Raw genomic sequence first — 19,314 nt, forward strand, 5'->3', positions numbered from 1 at the left:
GTAATACTTATTTAAATGCATTACATATAAACTGTATGGCCAAAGGTTTGCTGTTGCCTTCACTCCAGTCTGTTGAGAAGCCTTTCTGCAAGATTTTTCTTGGGGATTTTTGGTCTATTTAGACAACAGAACATTTGTTAGTTTGGGTACTGATGTTGAAAAAGAAGATCTGGCTAGCAATAGGCTTTTTTTTTAATCGATTGTTGTTTTTTTTAAATCTGCTCTTCTTTCCCACACAATGTTTTGCTGTAATAACAACACTGCAGTCTAATTAACTTCCGCCAGCAGTATCTCTATTTACATTTTTTCCCCTCTCTCGCTTTTGAGTTCCTGTTTTATTTCCTAATGTTTCTGCCAATGTATTACTCTAACATTCTCCTACTTTTTTTCAAAGTCTTATATTTCTTTTCACTTATTTTATATCGTAATCTTTTACACTCCCCCCCTCCCCCTTCCTCTGCTGGTAGTTCATATACCGGTATCTCCTCTTTTCCTCTAGAAACAACTAGAGTGGTTCCCGATCATGTGATCACTATGTCAGCTCTGGCAAATACTGCAACAATAACTAATTTAAATTTGCTTTTACTGCAAATACACTTTACTTTCCCTTTAAAGCATATGTGTTAAGGCAAACAACAGTACTTGTGGATATAAATTATAAACTGTATGGCCAAGGGTTTGCTGTTGCCTTCACTGCACTCTATTGAGAAGCCTTTCTTCAAGATTTTTCTTGGGGATTTTTATCTATATAGACCAGGGGTGTCCAAACTTTTTTCAAAGTGGGCCGGATTTGATGAAGTGAACATGCCTGAGGGCCGACCATTTTGCCTGACATTCTTTGAACCGTTTAAAATTCGGTCTAAGTGTGTCCATCTGAGCACGAATACACTGCCCAACAAGAATTCTCTTGCCTTTGTCGCACTCGTTCCCAACACACAGACGAATGCTCTGCACTTTAGGGGGCACCGTTAATTCTTAATGGTACCCCACACATTGGAAAATGTAGGGTGCTTTTGGTGCAGTGCAATAAAAAAAAAAAAAAAAAAAAAAAAAAAAAAAGCTCGGGAACTTCTTTCCCTGCATTTTTGTGAGTAGGGAAGTCCATTGAAATTAATGGGCTGCCCTACACACAGTATGCAGCCACGCAGATGTTGCATTTACGGGCTTAAAACAGGTGGTGAGGAGGCAACATAATGCCTCTTTACCGCCATTCAAATGCCTCTGCAAAGAGATCTGTGCATGGATTGCTTTTCAGAGGAGCAGGAGTCCTGGCTAATATCACACACAAGCCCTACAAAAGCAGTTTTGATGGTATAAGAATAGGGGGAGGGGGTCCGGATTAAAAGTAACATACACACAGACACAAGCACACAAATGCAGGCACACATACAGACAAATGCATGCCGCACACACATACAGACACATGCATACACATACATACAGACATATATGCACACACATACAGACATACATACATACAGACACATGTGCGCACACACACATACATACACACATACAGACATACATACAGACACATGCATACACATACACATACAGAAATACATACAGACACACATGCACACACATACAGACATACAGACACATGTGCACACACACGTACATACAGACATGTATACAGACACACACATACACATACACACACAGACATACATACTGACACATGTGCACACACACATACATACAGACATAAATGCACACACATACAGACATACATACAGACACATGTGCACACACACATACAGACACATGTGCACACACACATACAGACACATGTGCACACACACACACACAGACACATGTGCACACACACACATACAGACACATGTGCACACACACACACACAGACACATGTGCACACACATACAGACACATGTGCGCACACACATACATACAGACTCATGTGTGCGCACACACATACATACAGACACATGTGCACACACACATACAGACACATGTGCACACACACACACACACACACATGTGCGCACACACACACACACACACATGTGCGCACACACACACACACATACAGACACATGTGCGCACACACACATGTGCACACACACACAGACACGTGCACACACACACGTACAGACACATGTGCACACACACACATACAGACACATGTGCACACACACACACATACAGACACATGTGCACACACACACATACAGACACATGTGCACACACACACACACACACATGTGCGCACACACACACACACACATGTACAGACACATGTGCACACACACACATACAGACACATGTGCACACACACACATACAGACACATGTGCACACACACACATACAGACACATGTGCACACACACACACACATACAGACACATGTGCACACACACACATACAGACACATGTGCACACACACAGACACATGTGTGCACACACACATACAGACACATGTGCACACACACATACAGACACATGTGCACACACACATACAGACACACGTGCACACACACATACAGACGCATGTGCACATACACACACACATACAGACATAAATGCACACAAATACAGACACATGCATACACATACATACATACACACACATGAATAAAGGCCTTTTTAACATTAATCTAGCTTGTAGTACAGTACCTTTGCAGCTTCCTCATTCAGCCGGGTACTGCACTGTAGGGGGAAGCAGAGAGCACAGCACAATCCTCTGCGCTTTACTTTCACTTTTGAAGCTCATGGAGCTTCTCACAGTGCCGGGGATCGGCTCATCTGACAGCCCTGATCCCGCAGCACAATAAATTGAGAAAGACCAGACAGGCCGTTCAAAACCAGACCGCGGGCCGCAACTGGCCCGCGGGCCGGACTTTGGACATGCCTGATATAGACAACAGAACATTTGTTAGTTCGGGTACTGATGTTGGAAAAGAAGAAGATCTGGCTAGCAATTGGCTTTGTTTTTTTGTTTTTTTTAAGGGGTTTAACTGGGGTTGAGGCCAGGGCTCTGTGCAGGCCGCATGAAAGAACTCACACCAAACTCATTAAACCATAGGTTGATTTACTAAAACTGGAAAGTGCAAAATCTGGTGCAGCTCTGTAAACCAACCAATCAGGCTTCCAGGATTTTGTCTAAGCTTAATTGAACAAGCTGAAGTTAGAAGCTGATTGGCTACCATACACTGCTACACCAGATTTTGCATTCTCCAGTTTTAGTGTGTATTTTTTTCTCTCTGCATACTGCTAATTAGAAAAAGCAAGTTCCTATATATTAATTGCTCCACACCATTTTATTTTTATTGTTTTACCCTGCAGAAAAAGGGACTTCAAATTCTTTAGTCTACTGAGCTGCAGCTGAGGCAAATTACTGATTCCATTGAAACCAAGGTGAAGAACTTCTAAACTCGGCATTATTGGGGTCAGTGTCTCGCCAAAATATGTATCCCTGTAAAATAAAGAAATAAAACAACATTGAAATACTTTTTTTTTTTTTTACAAAAAACATTAGATACATGTCTCAATATGTCGTCTTGCAGTGCATCCATTTTACTGTTGGTTAGAGTGGGGAACGGCGGACCCTCTGTTAGTTTTTATTGCTCTCTGTGGCTTCCATGGGAAGATATCCACTCACTTCCCATTCTTGTGACAATGGGTTGATTTTTCAAAAATTTGCAAAATATGGCACAGCTCTACAGAGAAACCAATCAGATGCCAGGTTTTTTTGTCAAAGCTTAACTGAACAAGCTGAAGATAGAAGCAAATTGGCTACCATGCACAGATGCACCAGATTTTGCACTCTTCTGTAAATAAAAGTTTTAAGTAAATCAACCCAAATGTCTCACCAGGACAGGAAGTGAAGGAAATCTTTAGGAGTTAAAAGGACAGCATTAAAGCACTGCTTTTTTAAAAAAATTAGGGGGAGGCTATAACCACCATTAGGTTTGTAATGCTATCTGGAAATGAGGGAGAATCTTGCCATTAGGTTTTGCCCTTCCTCACTCAAAATTTAAAACGTTTTAGATACATTTACACTAATCCGGTTATAAAAGTCGTTCATTGACCAGAAATTCAGAACTACTGCTAGCATTTATGTGATAACATAGTTATAACAAAATGCATGAAAAATGTAAACATCCAAGAAAAATGTACGGTATATGCTAGGAGTGCAAGGTGAAAAAAGGTATCTTTTTTTTTTTTTTAAGAAATTACAATTGTTTATAATATTTAGTGCTTTAGTAAACCAAATGTAATTTATTTAAAGGCATTTCCTTACCTGGGCATTTGTAACTTTTATGAGACAAAGCATAATGTTCTACATTCCATCAAACTAAATTACTATTTAGAACACATGGCCCATATAATATAATATAATGGCCATAACATTCCAAATCATAGTTAACTGTACATGCAGTCTGTACTTAAAGCCAAACTCCAGCTTTTTGTTGCTTTAAAATAGTTTGTTTGGGCCAAGTTTATCCAAACAAACTTTTACCTTCACTGGTATTATCGGCGCTATGTGACTTTTACATTTAAATTCAGGGTCTCATAATTCAAAATTGGATTGGATAAACACTAAGGTAAAGAAGAAATCCCAATTTATCCCAGCTTTGTTACTGTTAATGGCAATTTATTGCATGTGGAAAAGTAACTTTTTCTGTCTTACTATATTCAGTGTAGAGTTGTCTATCGGCTCTTTAAAGCATTTGTTAACACCACAAAAAATGTATCCTGCTCCTTTAAAGCATGTTATATGACACAGCGCTTGTTCTGTGTCATTTGGCCCTCTGTAACACCTAAAAAACCTGGCTGATCTTGCCAGTTTCTCCCCACCCCTCTGTAAACTGACCACGGTGCATGAGGGCTGCTGAAACCAAACACCGTAGTCAGTTTACCTGCCTCTGTTATCAGCATCCTGCTTTCCTCTCTGCTACTGCGTCCTTCTCCCCCCTCCCCTCTGTCTGTGTGTAAGCCACCCCTCTCCCTCCTGCTACTCCCAACCTGTATACACCATAAGCACTGCCTCCCTATTGCAGTGTCCCCCTCTGTGAATCATTTATAAATATAAATGCTGTAAATACTTAATTTAAGTGCCAAGATTGCAATCACATGACCAGCCAGCTCTTTCCTCCTCCTTCCCTCCAGACTGTCATCAGCAGGGGAATCTCAGCCCCGCCTGCTGCATTTCTCAGAGGAGGAAAGGAGAAAGCTGGCCAGTCATATGATCACAATTTCAGCTGTGAAATTATGTATTTGCAGCATTTATTTTTATAAATTATACACCTAGAGGGACACTACAATAGGAGGCAGTGCTGATGGTGTGTACAGGTTAGAGTGGCTTAACAACCACTTTAAGCTACTAAACAGGATGTTTTGCTCTAGTTGCAGTGAGAAGGAACAGAATGAGGAATGCTGAATAGCTGGCCTATTTTTAATTCCACCAACCAGCACCATGAAGGGCAAGTGTCTCTAGCAGTTATCTTCGTGGAAACCAAGAAAAACTCTGCTTGGTTGCAGCTGCAGTGTTTGATTTTAGCCCCACCCACAGAAGTTGGGAAAATGGAGCAAGCCCAGGTTGTGACCAGATGAAGAGGTAGAAGCCACAAAAATGTGGGGGTGAGCTGTACTCAGCTGACACATGCTTCTGGCTGCCAGGAGCTGATGCTGTGTGAGCTGAGGTACAAAGCTGCAGAGCGAGGCAAAACTGCACAGGAGAAAGACAGACTGACCCCAGGGAGCTACTCTCACACAGCAATATAGGATAGACCCACAGGGATCCCCAAATAGGTGCAGACTTAAAGCGTAACTCCACTTTCGTGAGAAAAAAAATTGCAAATGAAGAAAAAATAATATAGCACATATAATTGCGACACTAATCATATTGTAATTGAATGTTATTAAAAATTACCTTTCCTTTTCAATCTGCAGCCACAGTAATTTTCTGAGAATGCATTAAATATGGCTATGTGGCTGCAGAGTGTGTACTTAACACTCCCCAGAAACATAATTTCCTGAATGTGTGATTGGCTCACCAATTTTTCCCAGAAGTCTGCCTAAGATAAAAGTCAGATTTCAGGGAATCCCTGCAACAAAATTACTACTTTTAATAGGAGCACGTCTAAAGGGATGCAGGCCCAGCAGATTTCCTCATTAGTGCCCTGCAGCTGCCCATCTGACAGTTAATTATGAAACTACTCCCATTAGACCTATTCACAGACAAACACACATGGATTTCTTCTGAATAGCAAAAGGTAGGAATCTGCAACAAAGGTTGTTATAATCCTTGCAAATCCCCAGAGGGGAATGTTTTTTTTCTCAACAAAAGTGGAGTTACCTGTTAAGGTTAAGGGCGGGCTGCCTTTCGCCTGATCTCACCTAGAAGCTGTGTCCTATCTCCATGTCCTGTGCATTCAGACAGTAGAATGGTCATCAAGAAACAGACCACACCTGCAAGGATCTCATTTGAGCACCGGTGTGCTGGGAGGCTTAAGGGTCACCCCCTTGTGTTGGTTGTCATTGTTATCTTGTGCTACAGAGAGTGAAATTTTGCCAAGGAGGACCGGATCATTTATTTTCTCTGTCAATTAGAGCTTGAGAGTGAGCTTTCCTCTGAAAGTGTTAAAGGGCCCAATGCTGACAGGACTGTAGTTAAATCTTCCACTGGTCAGTGTTGTAGTCAGTAGTTGATAGTAATAGCTAGGCCATTCTCCTTTACAGTCAATTGTTTGTTATATTGTCATCCATTTTATCAGCCAATATCTAATGCTGCCTTTATTGCATTTTTTAACCCAAACGTCCCTTTCATTTATTTTTTAAATAAAGCCATTTACACTGTTACTGGTATGTCGGTGATTGTCAGGCCCAATGTCCATGCTAAGCGTTCTCTGAGTGAATAAGGTGGAGAGGCAGGGTGGTGACACGACACTCTCCACATTGTCCAATCAGAGAACACCTTTCATTCCTTCAGAAATTGAAAAGCATTGTCTAAATGGTGTCTGTGCTATACAACTGATCTCCTGTGTTCACAATAATACAGGTTTGCCACTCAGCACGGGATCTGGAAGCAAGTGGAGTTCACTGAACTAACGGTGTGTACTTCTGCAATTTCCAGCTTGCAGGGGCATACGTCAGATAGGGATATACATAGTTACATTGGGTCCAAGCTGGACCAAATATACCATGCCTAGAATTCATCTTTAAAGGGTTGAGCTACATTCTGCATCTACATTTTCCATAACCGCTTCAGTAAGCATCACAGATATACATTAGAGTAGAGGCATGCATAACCAGGGAGCCTTACATATGAATTATGAATGCATAAAGATGCATACCATTATATGGAAACAAAGACCAAGCTTACCTGTTAGCCTTGCCCTGCTGCCCATATCCACTGGAGTTGACTTTTTGGTGCAGTATCTGCCTGTTTGTTAAGGGATTCTGAGGCTTTTGCTTGGGCAGGATTGACTCAATGTGATTGTAATTTAGATACAAATTCTAGAGAAAAACAAGAAAGCTTGAAGGTTACTTCCAGCACATCTATGGTCAAAATTGAAATTCATATATTCATCTACATCTCTAGATTGTATTTCAATTATTTCTAGCCTACTGTGATCAAGAAAGATATTGTAAATTCTGAATAAACAGTTTTTCATTTTGTATATTTTACTTTGCACTGCACTCATTGTGCGCATGGCACTCTAAGACCCCTTTCACACAACACCGTCCATTGCGTCGGCAGTAAAACGCCGCTATTTTTAGCAGTGTTTTACCGCCGGATTTGCGGCGCGTTACGGCCGCTAGCGGGGCGCTTTTAACCCCGCTAGCGGCCGCGAAAGGGTTAAAACTGCTGGGAATATGCCGCAATAGCGCCGTTTTGCCGGCGGTATTACAGTGCTGCCCCATTGATTTCAATGGGGAGCAGCGGTGGAGGAGCGGTAAACACACCGCTCCTTCACCGCTCCAAAGAAGCTGCTGGCAGGACTTTTTTCTGACGTCCTGCCAGCGCACCGCTGTAGTGTGAAAGCCCTCGGGCTTTCACACTACAGACAATGGTGCAGCTTCTTTAGGGTGGATTGCAGGCGCTATTTCTAACGCTATAGCGCCCGCAAAATGCCCTTGTGTGAAAGGGGTGATAATGTTTTGCAATTAGTCATATTCATAGAGTCCTGATAATAAGCTAGTCTGCCTATGTTATGTTTCATGTTACCTTAAAAGTAATATTGAAATATTAAAGTGGAAGTACTGACAAATCTCCTCCTCACTGAAATCAGCATCTGGCGAGATCATGTGACTAGACTGGACAGCCCTCAGATTAAGCAAATATAGACAACTTTCCTTTACAGGGTAATTAGAATAGGCTTAGAACAGGGGTGGGAACAGGTTTAGGTATAGTTAGTATTTGACTAGACTTTCTTTATTAATGTGATACCTATGAAAGCACCGTTATAAAAACTTCAATTATTTGGGAAGATGCTGAGTTTATCTTTTTTTGTGCTTGTTTCCTACTGCGGTAGTTATTATTTTGGAACCACTGATCAACATGAGGATAGGAGATGCCCATCTATACAATTTCACAGAGCCTACCTTCTGAATCACACCACAGAGGTGCTGAGAGGAGGCAACGTTTTAGGAGGCGGAGTCAGCCCAGCAATCACTGCTTACAGGCAGCAAAATAACATGAGATATTTGTATGGCCATTACAATGTTGATGTTATAGAAAGAAAGGGTATGCTGTGACAAGAGAACTCCTTTAATGGTGAAGTAAAAATGAAGTAGATTCAGCCACCTTTACAGAATGTTCCCCAGGCATACCTTGGCATTTGCCCCTTTATGAGACAAGACAAAATGTACTACATTCCATCAAACTGTATATAGAGCACACATCTTACTATTTAGAGCACATTGCGGATGTAATATAATGGACATAACATCCCAAATTATAGTCTGCACCAGGGTGGATTCGATTTAAATCAAGTCAATTTAAATCACTAGTAAAATAACTCGATTTAAATCAACTTAAATCAACAATCTCTGTCCCGCAGTGGCTCCTCCTCTGACCCACTGTTGACTCACCGACAGTCCCATTCACTTTAATAGGATGACTGGTGATGTGGCAGTGATACAACAAGGTGAGGGATGTGGTGGCTGCAGGTGAGTGGATGCCCGCTAAGAGACACTGCCATAATGGATCTGAAATGACAGGTGCTCTTTAAATGTAAGGACTTATTCTTGCTGGTAGTTAGAATCTTTAATATTTGCAAACAAACTAAAAGTTTCATATTTAGACTAATAAGCTGTCAGGTTAGTAAAACAGCGATATAAGGAATATTCCTGAACCTTGTTTTTTTCCCGTGGTTACTGTGAAATTGCATGTTATCTCAGCTTGCAGAGCTTGGATTCATTGAATGAGTTTACCAAAAAATGTAAATATTGCAGAATATACAGACTCATGCTACATTACTAAGCTCCATTTCATGCAGAATAAACTAAATTGTTAATGTATTTTAAATAGAAAACTATCTTTAGATAGACTTTTACTCCAAAAGCATTTTATTAAAATAAATTTGATAAAAATCTAAAAAATCGACTTAAATAAAAAAAAAATATATGATTTTTTTTAATTTTTTTATTTAAATCATTGATTTTTATCCACCCTGATCTGCACTTGAAGCCAAACTCCAGCTTTCTGTCACTTTCAAATAGTTTGTTTGGGCCAAGCTTATCCAAACAAACTTTTATCTTCAGTGGTCCAAACAAACAAATAAGCCAACTCTGAGTGTTATATAAACTGTGTGTAGCATCAGCTACATACAGTATAAAGCACTATGCTTCAGCAGCAGTACAGAGACATCCCATCCCATTCTCTGAACAAAACTGAGTCAGGCTGAGCACTACTCAGCTATTCACAGGAAGCTTTGTATTTTCTGAATGAGTACAAGGCTTCCTCTGAGTAGCTGAGGTGGTGATTGTGATGTCTTCAGCCCACCTCAGCCAATCAGAGGAAGTCTCGTATTCATGCAGCAAATACAAAGTTTCCTGTGAATGGCTTTTAATGAACATCAATAGCAAAACAAGCTATGACCTAACCCCCCCCCCCCCAAGTAAACCTTAATATCTGATGGACAGCAGCCTGCATCCCTACCATAACTGGGCACCTACCCCCGCCAACTAATTATCAAACCCACCACTGGTGACCCACAAGAGAAACCATACTCCCTTTACTACAGGCACAACATTGCTTTTGCCTGTACCAAACATATCTAACCCATACCTCCCGCAAGGTGATGTCATATGATCATACCCTGAATAAAAGCCCACACCAACCATCATTCTAGGTTGATAACACACAATAACCAACACCCTACCATAACAAACAACTCCTAATCCAAGATCTCCACCCACCCTAAAATCATGTTATGCAACCATTCCCTATCCAATTATCTAAACCGATGACTCACAACAACCAACTCTTTCATCATATTACATATTTATTTCAAAATTCTCTTCCCTTACCCAACTCTTAATCCATGATCACCCGCAAAAAAACAACCCAATTCTCTCAGACAACATCTACCCCTTGGAATAATGACATCAAGGCCACAAGGACAGCAGACATCCATTTACAAACCTTCTATGCAATTATTTCTTGGAATTATAGTTCTATGTAGAGCTCGCAAAAAATGTATCAATTTATTATTTTTATACAGTTATTTCATATGCCCCCCATGAATATTTTGTTTTGCAATACTCATCCCTCACTTGGCTGTCACACATATATTTTGTTCCTTTTTCTACATATGTACCGTTCAGCAAATGGACACATTTTCATTGGTATTATATAATTCCAGATAAAGGTAGTGGCTTTGTCTTCATAAATATCGGTCTAAACATTGTACTCTATGAGGGAGGTGTCAGTATGTAGTATAAATATATGCTTGATTACCTTTAATGGAACACAAATGAATCCACCAACATTCCTCTCATTATTGTAAATATACACATTAAGTCACATTGAAATGTGCTCTCTTGTATTATTCATAGTGCACTTAACTACAGAGCTGGGTTCGATGGATATACATATTCTACATTAATATTACTTATTTATAGCGATGCCAGTCTTACCGCTGAAATTTCTTTCTTAAGAGATGTGTTATTAATAGACTGTGCAAAAATCTACTCTTTTATTTAACCACTTCAAAACAGCCAGCGGATTCAATGTCTGCTCAACTATTTCCAGGCCGCTACATGGGTAAAGTCTACATTATGCACACATTATTTGACGACATTGCCAATACTTGTCAAAAAAATAAACAAATTCAGCATTATTGATTCACGGCACCGTATACACCAATGGCTGGACAATACAGAAAGATGATGCAATATAAATGAAAATCTGGTGCCTATTGTGTGTTAAAGAGATCATTCATCTATAATGGATACTTTAGTCAATAATAAATGTTGGTGAGCTGGACCACTCAACTGTGATCTCTTCCTCTGTCTGCCAGAGTTTCTAGAAATCTCCTTCTTTGCCATAAGATCTGATTCTTCCTAGTCAAAACAGCAGCAGTATTATTAATCTTGATGCATTCTCTGGAATGTAGAAAAAAAAAATGAAGGCTAAACTCTAGACAGATATCTTGGTATCTGTTTGCTGCAATCTCTTGTATGAAGATCTCAGAGTGGGAGATGGAGAAACAGCACAAGAAGCCAAATTAGTCATGTGACAGTAATAATCTGCTAACCAGGACAAGCAGATAATAGGGGGACAGAGACAAGCTCATCAATGTACTGCTTCTCATTTCACTGTCCAGTCACAGGCTGGAGGATGACAAAACCTGTATGAAGTTACTTAAAGCGTAGGTCCACCCTAAAGTGGACCTTCTGCTCATTGGAATCCTCCCCCCCTCCGGCGCCACAATTGGCACCTTTCAGGGGGATGGGGGGTGCAGGTACCTGTACAGTACAGGTATCTGCACCCACTTCCTGGATAGCTCTCTGCGGAAAGGCGCCCCTTTCCGAAAGTCCCCCGCTGCCTGCTGGGAAACACACAGATCCCAGAGGCAGCGGGTCCATCCTCATTGCGCAGCGCGACTCGCGCATGCGCAGTAGGGAACCGGGAAATTAAGCCGAAAGGCTCCACTTCCTGATTCCCATACCCAAGATGGCGGCGGCAGCACCCGAGAGACGATCGAGAGATCGGCTTCGGGTGCCGACATCGGGGGCGCGCTGGACAGGTAAGTGTCACTATTTTAAAAGTCAGCAGCTGCAGTATTTGTAGCTGCTGGCTTTTAAAAAAAAAAAAAAAAACGCGGAGTCCCGGCGGACTCCCGCTTTAACTTCAGCAGAGAAAAATCTGATCTCCTGCCCTGCCAGACAGGGATGTGCTGTGCGATAGAGCTGTGTAAACTTCCAGACAGAATGGACAGAAATTCAAATCCTTTGGCAGGTAAAACAGATCTAGAATATGTAATTCATCTATGTATTTAGCGGTTTGTCTTAAGTTTAGCATTACAATCCAATAGAAATAGTGGAAAATGTTCATACTGCAAATTCATTTTCATATTATATACATCCATTAATCAATGTTAAATGCACCCTTTAAAGGAGAAGTAGGGCAAAGCTCTTTTGGCCTACTTCTCATATAGGTCACAGAGGTGCACATTGTTCTGCACTTCTGTGACCCGTATTCAGCATGCTTTTATATTTTATTTATTAAATTATTTATTTATCATATCATATTAATTCACAGCCAGCAGATATGGTTCTCAGCTCCTTTTCATTTGTTTGAAAGTTGTAGTAGTCTGTTGATAACTAAATTCAGTGGCTCAAGCTGAGATATTCATTCTTTATCAGATATCTCAGTTTGAGGTTTCAAGGACAGACACTGTGTTAACCAGTAGTCTGTGTTAACCAATAGTCATCTGAGATTACTAATGCTACGTACGCATGAACAGACTTTCTGTCAGACTAGGTCCGACGGAATCAGTCCATCGGACAATCTGATAGTGTGTGGGCTAATCCAATAGTTTTTCACATAAAAAAATCAGACGGACCTAGAAATAGAACATGTTTCAAATCTGACGGAATCAATTCCTATCGGGAAAACCGTTTGTCTGTATGCTGGTCCAACGGCCTAAAGGCAGATTCTTCAGGAAACAGCTTAAGTACAATTAATGTTTCTAGATGTTCAGAATAACATAGCGAATCTTCACTTTTTGAGCTCAGGTCCACTTATCTAAGATAACAGGAAGCTGCTATACATGACATTACTGAACTTTTTGTTCTGAAAACCCATGAAGGAGAACAAGCTAAATATAGTTCTATTATTTTTTGTACCTAATTTTGAATGGTAGTAGTAGAGGGAACAGGACGTTCCTTACACTCACCCACATACTGAACCGAAAAAGAAAGGCTCAGTGTACTCTCTCTGCTGTGTTATAAAAAAAGATTATCTGTATGGTCTTTCCAGTTTTGTTGCTGTAGGTCCATTTTTATTCAGTATATTCCTTTGTCACCACTTTTCACTCTGCTGGAAGATTGTATATAACAGCCAGATTCCTCTCTGAAGAAAAGTATGAAAACCAGGCTGATGGTAGCCCTGTAGCCACATTTTTTGGAGATGCTTCTGCATCCAGTCCCTGTGTATTTGGACTATATCAATTCTTAACAAACCAGCGGACCGCAGTATTGATAATACACAGGCCTGACACCAGGGGAACAATCCACTTATTTTAGCAGGCCTCCCTGGTCATGAAGCTCCTTAAGAGGTAATACTACGTGCTTCTGATTTATTCATAAATTAAAGCATATGTACACTACATAGTCTTCAATTATGAAAAGATCATTGGTATGCAGTCCCAGGAACATACACAGCATTTCAGAGTCAATGTCAAAAGAAAAAGCTAAGAAATGTGTAGCAATATCAGACCCCTTTTCTCCATTGTTCCTATTGAAGAGTTCTAACTTCTAATAGCCTACAAATATTTAAAATTGGGGTGCCACATATGAGATTAAAAATAGAACAATTAAGGAAGGCGATTTAACCACCGTCTTTCTGACAGTTGACTAGTGGGATAGGGTGCAGTTCTTTTATTCTTTTTTTTTTCCCTCTGGCTTTTTACTGTCTTAATGCCCCGGGAGCAGATCTGTTTTAAACATAAAATGTTATATACGCTTTTGGGTTTGGTGTCAGACGTACCATTCCATCCCAGCTTGGTCTCCTGTGGCGACGGTTGGTGGAAATACTTGGCTGCATGGGATGTATTTCATCCCCCAAACTCCCGACACTTCTGAAAGATTTATCCTCCAATGTGTTTTTTTTTTCACGAGACATACAAGGCCGACTATATGTACCCGGGTTTTGCATGTTTTCTACTTTGTTACCTGGATTGTCATACGCTATAAAATTCTTAAATAAATATAGAGTTTAAAAAGAAGGTGACCTGTCACATTGAATATTAGCAACAGACAAATAATCCAATTTTACCTTTATGTGTGGCAGAAAAATCAAACCACTAAAAGAAGTCAGATTGTTGTTTTCTAAATTCACAGTGTGGATTCCCCTAAACTGGTCAGGTGGAATAAGGTCAACAGATCTGGAAACATGAAAGAAAGATTAGGCGGTTACATATATTAGATTTGTACCTAATTGACAACAACACTGAAAAATTTCAGACTGGTGTGTAAGAAGGGGGCTATTAACAGCATTACAATGTTCTGATAGGGGATAAAAGAAGACCTTGTTTTGAGCAGGCATAACTAAACAAGTCACTCTTCCATCTGGACCCACAGTCATGCCATTTAGGAGCTAGTTCTGTCCCCCAGCCTCTGCCATTGTCATTATCACAGCAGAGCTGAGAGCGTGAGGCAGGAAAGTTAGAGAGCAAGAGGCACAGTAGCACTGCATGGAGGACAGGAGCGGGAGCTGGTCGAGATAAATTTGCAGATTAACTAGCAGGTGCTTGGTTGCTATAACACAGAGTGGTCCTAGCAACTAATCATCAACTCTTTATTATGCCAAATTAAATTTGTCAGCTCCCACCCTCCATGCAGTGCTACTTTGCCTCTCACTCACGATCACTCCTGCCTTCCATGCTTTGCTCTTTGTATCTGTCAGGTAGCGGAGTGAGGGAGGCAGAGGATCTGGCACTGCAGGATGGGAGAGCGGGAGATGCTTGATGTGAACATACTTTGGGGGAGGAGGGTGATTTAAAGAGTCAGATCTCTACTGTATGTGTGTGTCTGGGGGGGGTGGGGTGATATAAAGGGACAGAAAACCCTACTGGAGATGGGGGGTCAGTGATGTAAATGTAAAGAGACAGAGAGCTCTACTATGGGAGGTAATCTGAGAGGAGCAGAGAACACCACTGTGGGGCGTGGGTGTATGTGAAGGGGGCAGAATACACTGCTGTGCAGAACAGTGCTGTGTGCATGAGTGTGTGCATGTTTTGGGGGGGGGGGGGGCGGGGGTGGATAGTGAAAGTGTTTAGGTTTGACTTCATATTATATGGTTTTGGTATAGCTAAAGGAAAATTAGTACAAGAAAATTGTATAATGTGCAGCCAGCTCAAGAATAGGATTATGATATACAGTGCCTTGCAGAAGTATTCACCCCCTTTGGCTTTTTACCTATTTTGTTACATTACAGCCTTTAGTTCAATTTTTTTTAATCTGAATTATATGTGATGGATCAGAACACACTAGTCTAAGTTGGTTGAAGTAAAATTAGAAAAAATATATACATAGAACTATTTTTCACAAATAAAAAACGTATAATTGGCATGTGCGTATGTATTCACCCCCTTTGTTATGAAGCCCATAAAAATCTCTGGTGCAACCAATTACCTTCAGAAGTCATATAATTTGTGAAATGATGTCCACCTGTGTGCAATCTAAGGCCGCGTACACACGGGCGGACTGTTCGCCCAACTTTGTCCGCTGAACAGTGTTTCAGCGGACAGTCCGCTCGTGTGTGGGCTTCAGCGGACAGTTTCAGCGGACAGTCTGACGAACAAAGTTTTTCGGAATTTCCGTAAGACTGTCCGCTGAAACTTGGTTTGAGCGGACAGTCCGCTCGTGTGTAGGCTTGTTCGAGAAACTAAATCTCGCGCATGCTCAGAAAGAATTTACACGGCGAAGGTTGCATTGCAGTGTATTGGACTTCGAATCTCTCGTCCCGTCGTACGTGCCGTTCACGTCATCGCGCAAGTTTTCAGCGGACTGTTCGTTCGTCGTGTGTGGTCAAGTCCGTTCATGCTAATTTTGAACGGACTGTTTGTCAAACTGTTTGACGAACCTAGTTGGGCGGACAGTCCGCCCGTGTGTACGCGGCCTAAGTGTTACATGATCTGTCATTACATATACACACATTTTTGAAAGGCCCCAGAGGCTGCAACACCTAAGCAAGAGGCACCACTAACCAAACACTGCCATGAAGACCAAGGAACTCTCCAAACAAGTAAGGGACAATGTTGTTAAGAAGTACAAGTCAGAGTTAGGGATCATCAAAGATTTTGATTTTTTTATAACCTAAATCTTTGATGATCCCTAGGAGCACCATCAAATCTATCATAACCAAATGGAAAGAACATGGCACAACAGCAAACCTGCCAAGAGATGGCCGCACACCAAAACTCACGGACCGGGCAAGGAGGGCATTAATCAGAAAGGCAGCACAGAGACCCAAGATATAAGATAACCCTGGAGCAGCTGCAGAGTTCCACAGCAGAGACTGAAGTATCTGTACATAGGACGACAATAAGCCATACGCTCCATAGAGTTGGGTTTTATGGCAGAGTGTCCAGAAGAAAGACATTACTTTTAGCAAAATGGCACATTTTGAGTTTGCGAAAAGGGATGTGGGAGACTCCTAAAATGTATGGAGGAAGGTGCTCTGGTCTGATGAGACTAAAATGTAACTTTTTGGCCATCAATGAAAACGCCATGTCTGGCACAAACCCAACACATCACAGCACCCAAAGAACACCATCCCCACTGTGAAACATGGTGGAGGCAGTATCATGCTGTGGGATGTCTTTCAGCAGCCGGGACTGGGAAACTGGTCAGAGTTGAGGAAAAGATGGATGGTGCTAAATACAGGGATATTCTAGAGCAAAACCTGTACCACTCTGTGATTTCAGGCTAGGACGGAGGTTCACCTTCCAGCAGGACAATGACCCCAAAAACACTGCTAAAGCAACACTTGAGTGGTTTAAGGGGAAACATGTAAATGTGTTGGAATGGCCTAATGAAAGCCCAGACCTCAATCCAATAGAAAATCTGTGGTCAGACTTAAAGATTGCTGTTCACAAGTGCAAGCCATCCAACTTAAAGGAGCTGGAGCAGTTTTGCAAGGAGGAATGGGCAACAATGCAACAATCCCAGTGGTAAGATGTGGCAAGCTCATAGAGACTTATGCCCTGTACACACGACAGAAAATGTGCCATCAGACTATGTTGTCGGAAATTCCGATCATGAGTGTATACAATTCCGACGCACAAAATGCCATGCATGCTCAGAATAAATTACGAGACGAAAGCTATTGGCTACTGGCCTCTTTATAGTCATGTCGTATGTGGTTAACATCACCTCGTTCTGAACGATCGGATTTTCCGACAACTTTGTGTGACCATGTGCATGCAAGACAAACTTGGGCCAAAATCTGTTGGAAAAAATCCGACGGATTTTGTTGTCGGAATGTCCAACCGTGTACAGGGCATATTTCAAAGTGACTTCATAGTCACTCGAAGAGCTTGAAGTCACTTCAGAGCTACAAAAGGTGGCTCTACAAAGTATTGACTTTAGGGGGTGAATAGTTGACTTTTTCTGTTATTTTGTCCTATTTGTTGTGTGCTTCACAATAAATAAAAAAACAAACAAAAAAAAGTTCAAAAGTTGTGGGCATGTTCTGTAAATTAAATGATGCAAATCCTCAAATAATTCCAGGTTGTGAGGCAACAAAACACGAAAAATGCCAAGAGGGTGAATACTTTTGCAAGGCACTGTAAGAGGAGAGGGGGACTGATGTGAACAACTTGAATTAATGGACAAACATGTGATTCAGACCTCTGCTGGAAGAAAATTTTACTGATCACACCTCCGTGAATTTTCAACACCCCTGGTTTAGAGAAAAATGGTTAGGAAAAAGATACTTCCTTGCCAGTCTTGGTTATATTTTGCCCTTATGGATGGAAAAAATGGTAGATCATCAAATGTTTGTAACAAAGTAATTTTTCGCCTTCACTGATGTGCGCTGATGAGGCAGCACTGATGGGCATTGATAGGCTGAACTGGTGGGCATTGATGAGGTGGCACCTATGGGCACTGATGAGGTGGCCCTGATGAGGAGGCACTAATATGCTGCACTTATGGGCACTGATAGGTGGCACGAATATGTGGTACTGATGATCACCGATAGGCGGCACTGATGATGGGTACTGTTAGGTGGCACTGTTGGACACTAATAGGCGGCACTGATAGGCAGCACTGGTGGGCACGGGTAGGCGGTACAGATGGGCACTGATGGGTGACACTGATGGGCGACACTGATGGGCATTGATGGACAGCAGTGATGGGAAACACTGATAGGCGGCACCAATTACCAGCACTGACTGGCATGGCTAATGGGCACTGATTTGTGGCACTTGTGGCCAGTGTGGGCACTGATTGCTGTCACTGGTGGGCTCTGATCACTGGCATTGGCGGGCACTGTATGCTGGCATTGGTGGGCATGGTATTTTTACACTTTATATATTGTAATCAGGGCACTGATGATCAGTGCCCTGATTACTATCCTAGCTGTCCCCTTGTGAGGAGATGTCGCTGATCGGACTGACCGGCTGTGATTGGACACAGCTGATCACATGGTTAAAGAGCCATGGACGCGGCTCTTTACACAGATCAGGGTCGCACTGTGTCCTAGCGATTGCCGCGCTGTGTGCCCCTGCAGGCGTGGGAGAGTGGCTGTCCTGTGCCGCCATATGATGACGGCCCAGAACAAGAGCTGCACCACCGGGCAGCAAGCGGTTAAAAAGCAATATTGTAATATCACTGTAATATCACTCAATTCTAAATATTAATGTTCCACCTATTTTTTATATAGTCTTAGATTTTTCCATTGTCTGCCTAACTTAAATCTGTTGCTAAAATGAACCAAAATAGTGGCTGCTAACTGACTAACTGAACATCCAGGCTCCTTTGGGGGGATCCATACACAGGTAGTACTATCCTGTGATTTACAAGTCCCAGCATTCAATTCACCCAGCAAAACATATTCCTGCCCACCTGTCAGCTGATTGGTGAACATCCTGTGCAGCTTTAACAGCATTC

The 19,314-nt window shown here is 41.6% G+C and overlaps 1 protein-coding gene across 5 annotated transcripts in view; it reads right to left on the reverse strand.

Moving 5' to 3' along the window:
• LRRC9 (leucine rich repeat containing 9) overlaps positions 1 to 19,314 on the reverse strand; it is a 212,075-nt gene that overhangs the window by 31,773 nt on the left and 160,988 nt on the right. For all 5 annotated transcript variants that reach the window (XR_013264863.1, XM_077464391.1, XM_077464390.1 and 2 more), the window contains 3 exons: positions 14,474 to 14,582; positions 7,349 to 7,482; positions 3,300 to 3,436 (listed from right to left, as the gene is read on the reverse strand). Coding sequence is in view for 4 of the 5 variants with exons in the window: in XM_077464391.1 (XP_077320517.1) it covers positions 3,300 to 3,436; positions 7,349 to 7,482; positions 14,474 to 14,582 (380 nt within the window). In the remaining variant the exon portion in view is untranslated. The remainder of the gene's footprint in view (positions 1 to 3,299; positions 3,437 to 7,348; positions 7,483 to 14,473; positions 14,583 to 19,314) is intronic.

The sequence above is a fragment of the Lithobates pipiens genome, unplaced genomic scaffold, assembly GCF_037356315.1.
Source record: "Lithobates pipiens isolate NorthernLeopardFrog02 unplaced genomic scaffold, aLitPip1_a1.2 Scaffold_30, whole genome shotgun sequence".
In the NCBI taxonomy this organism is placed as follows: Eukaryota; Metazoa; Chordata; class Amphibia; order Anura; family Ranidae; genus Lithobates; species Lithobates pipiens.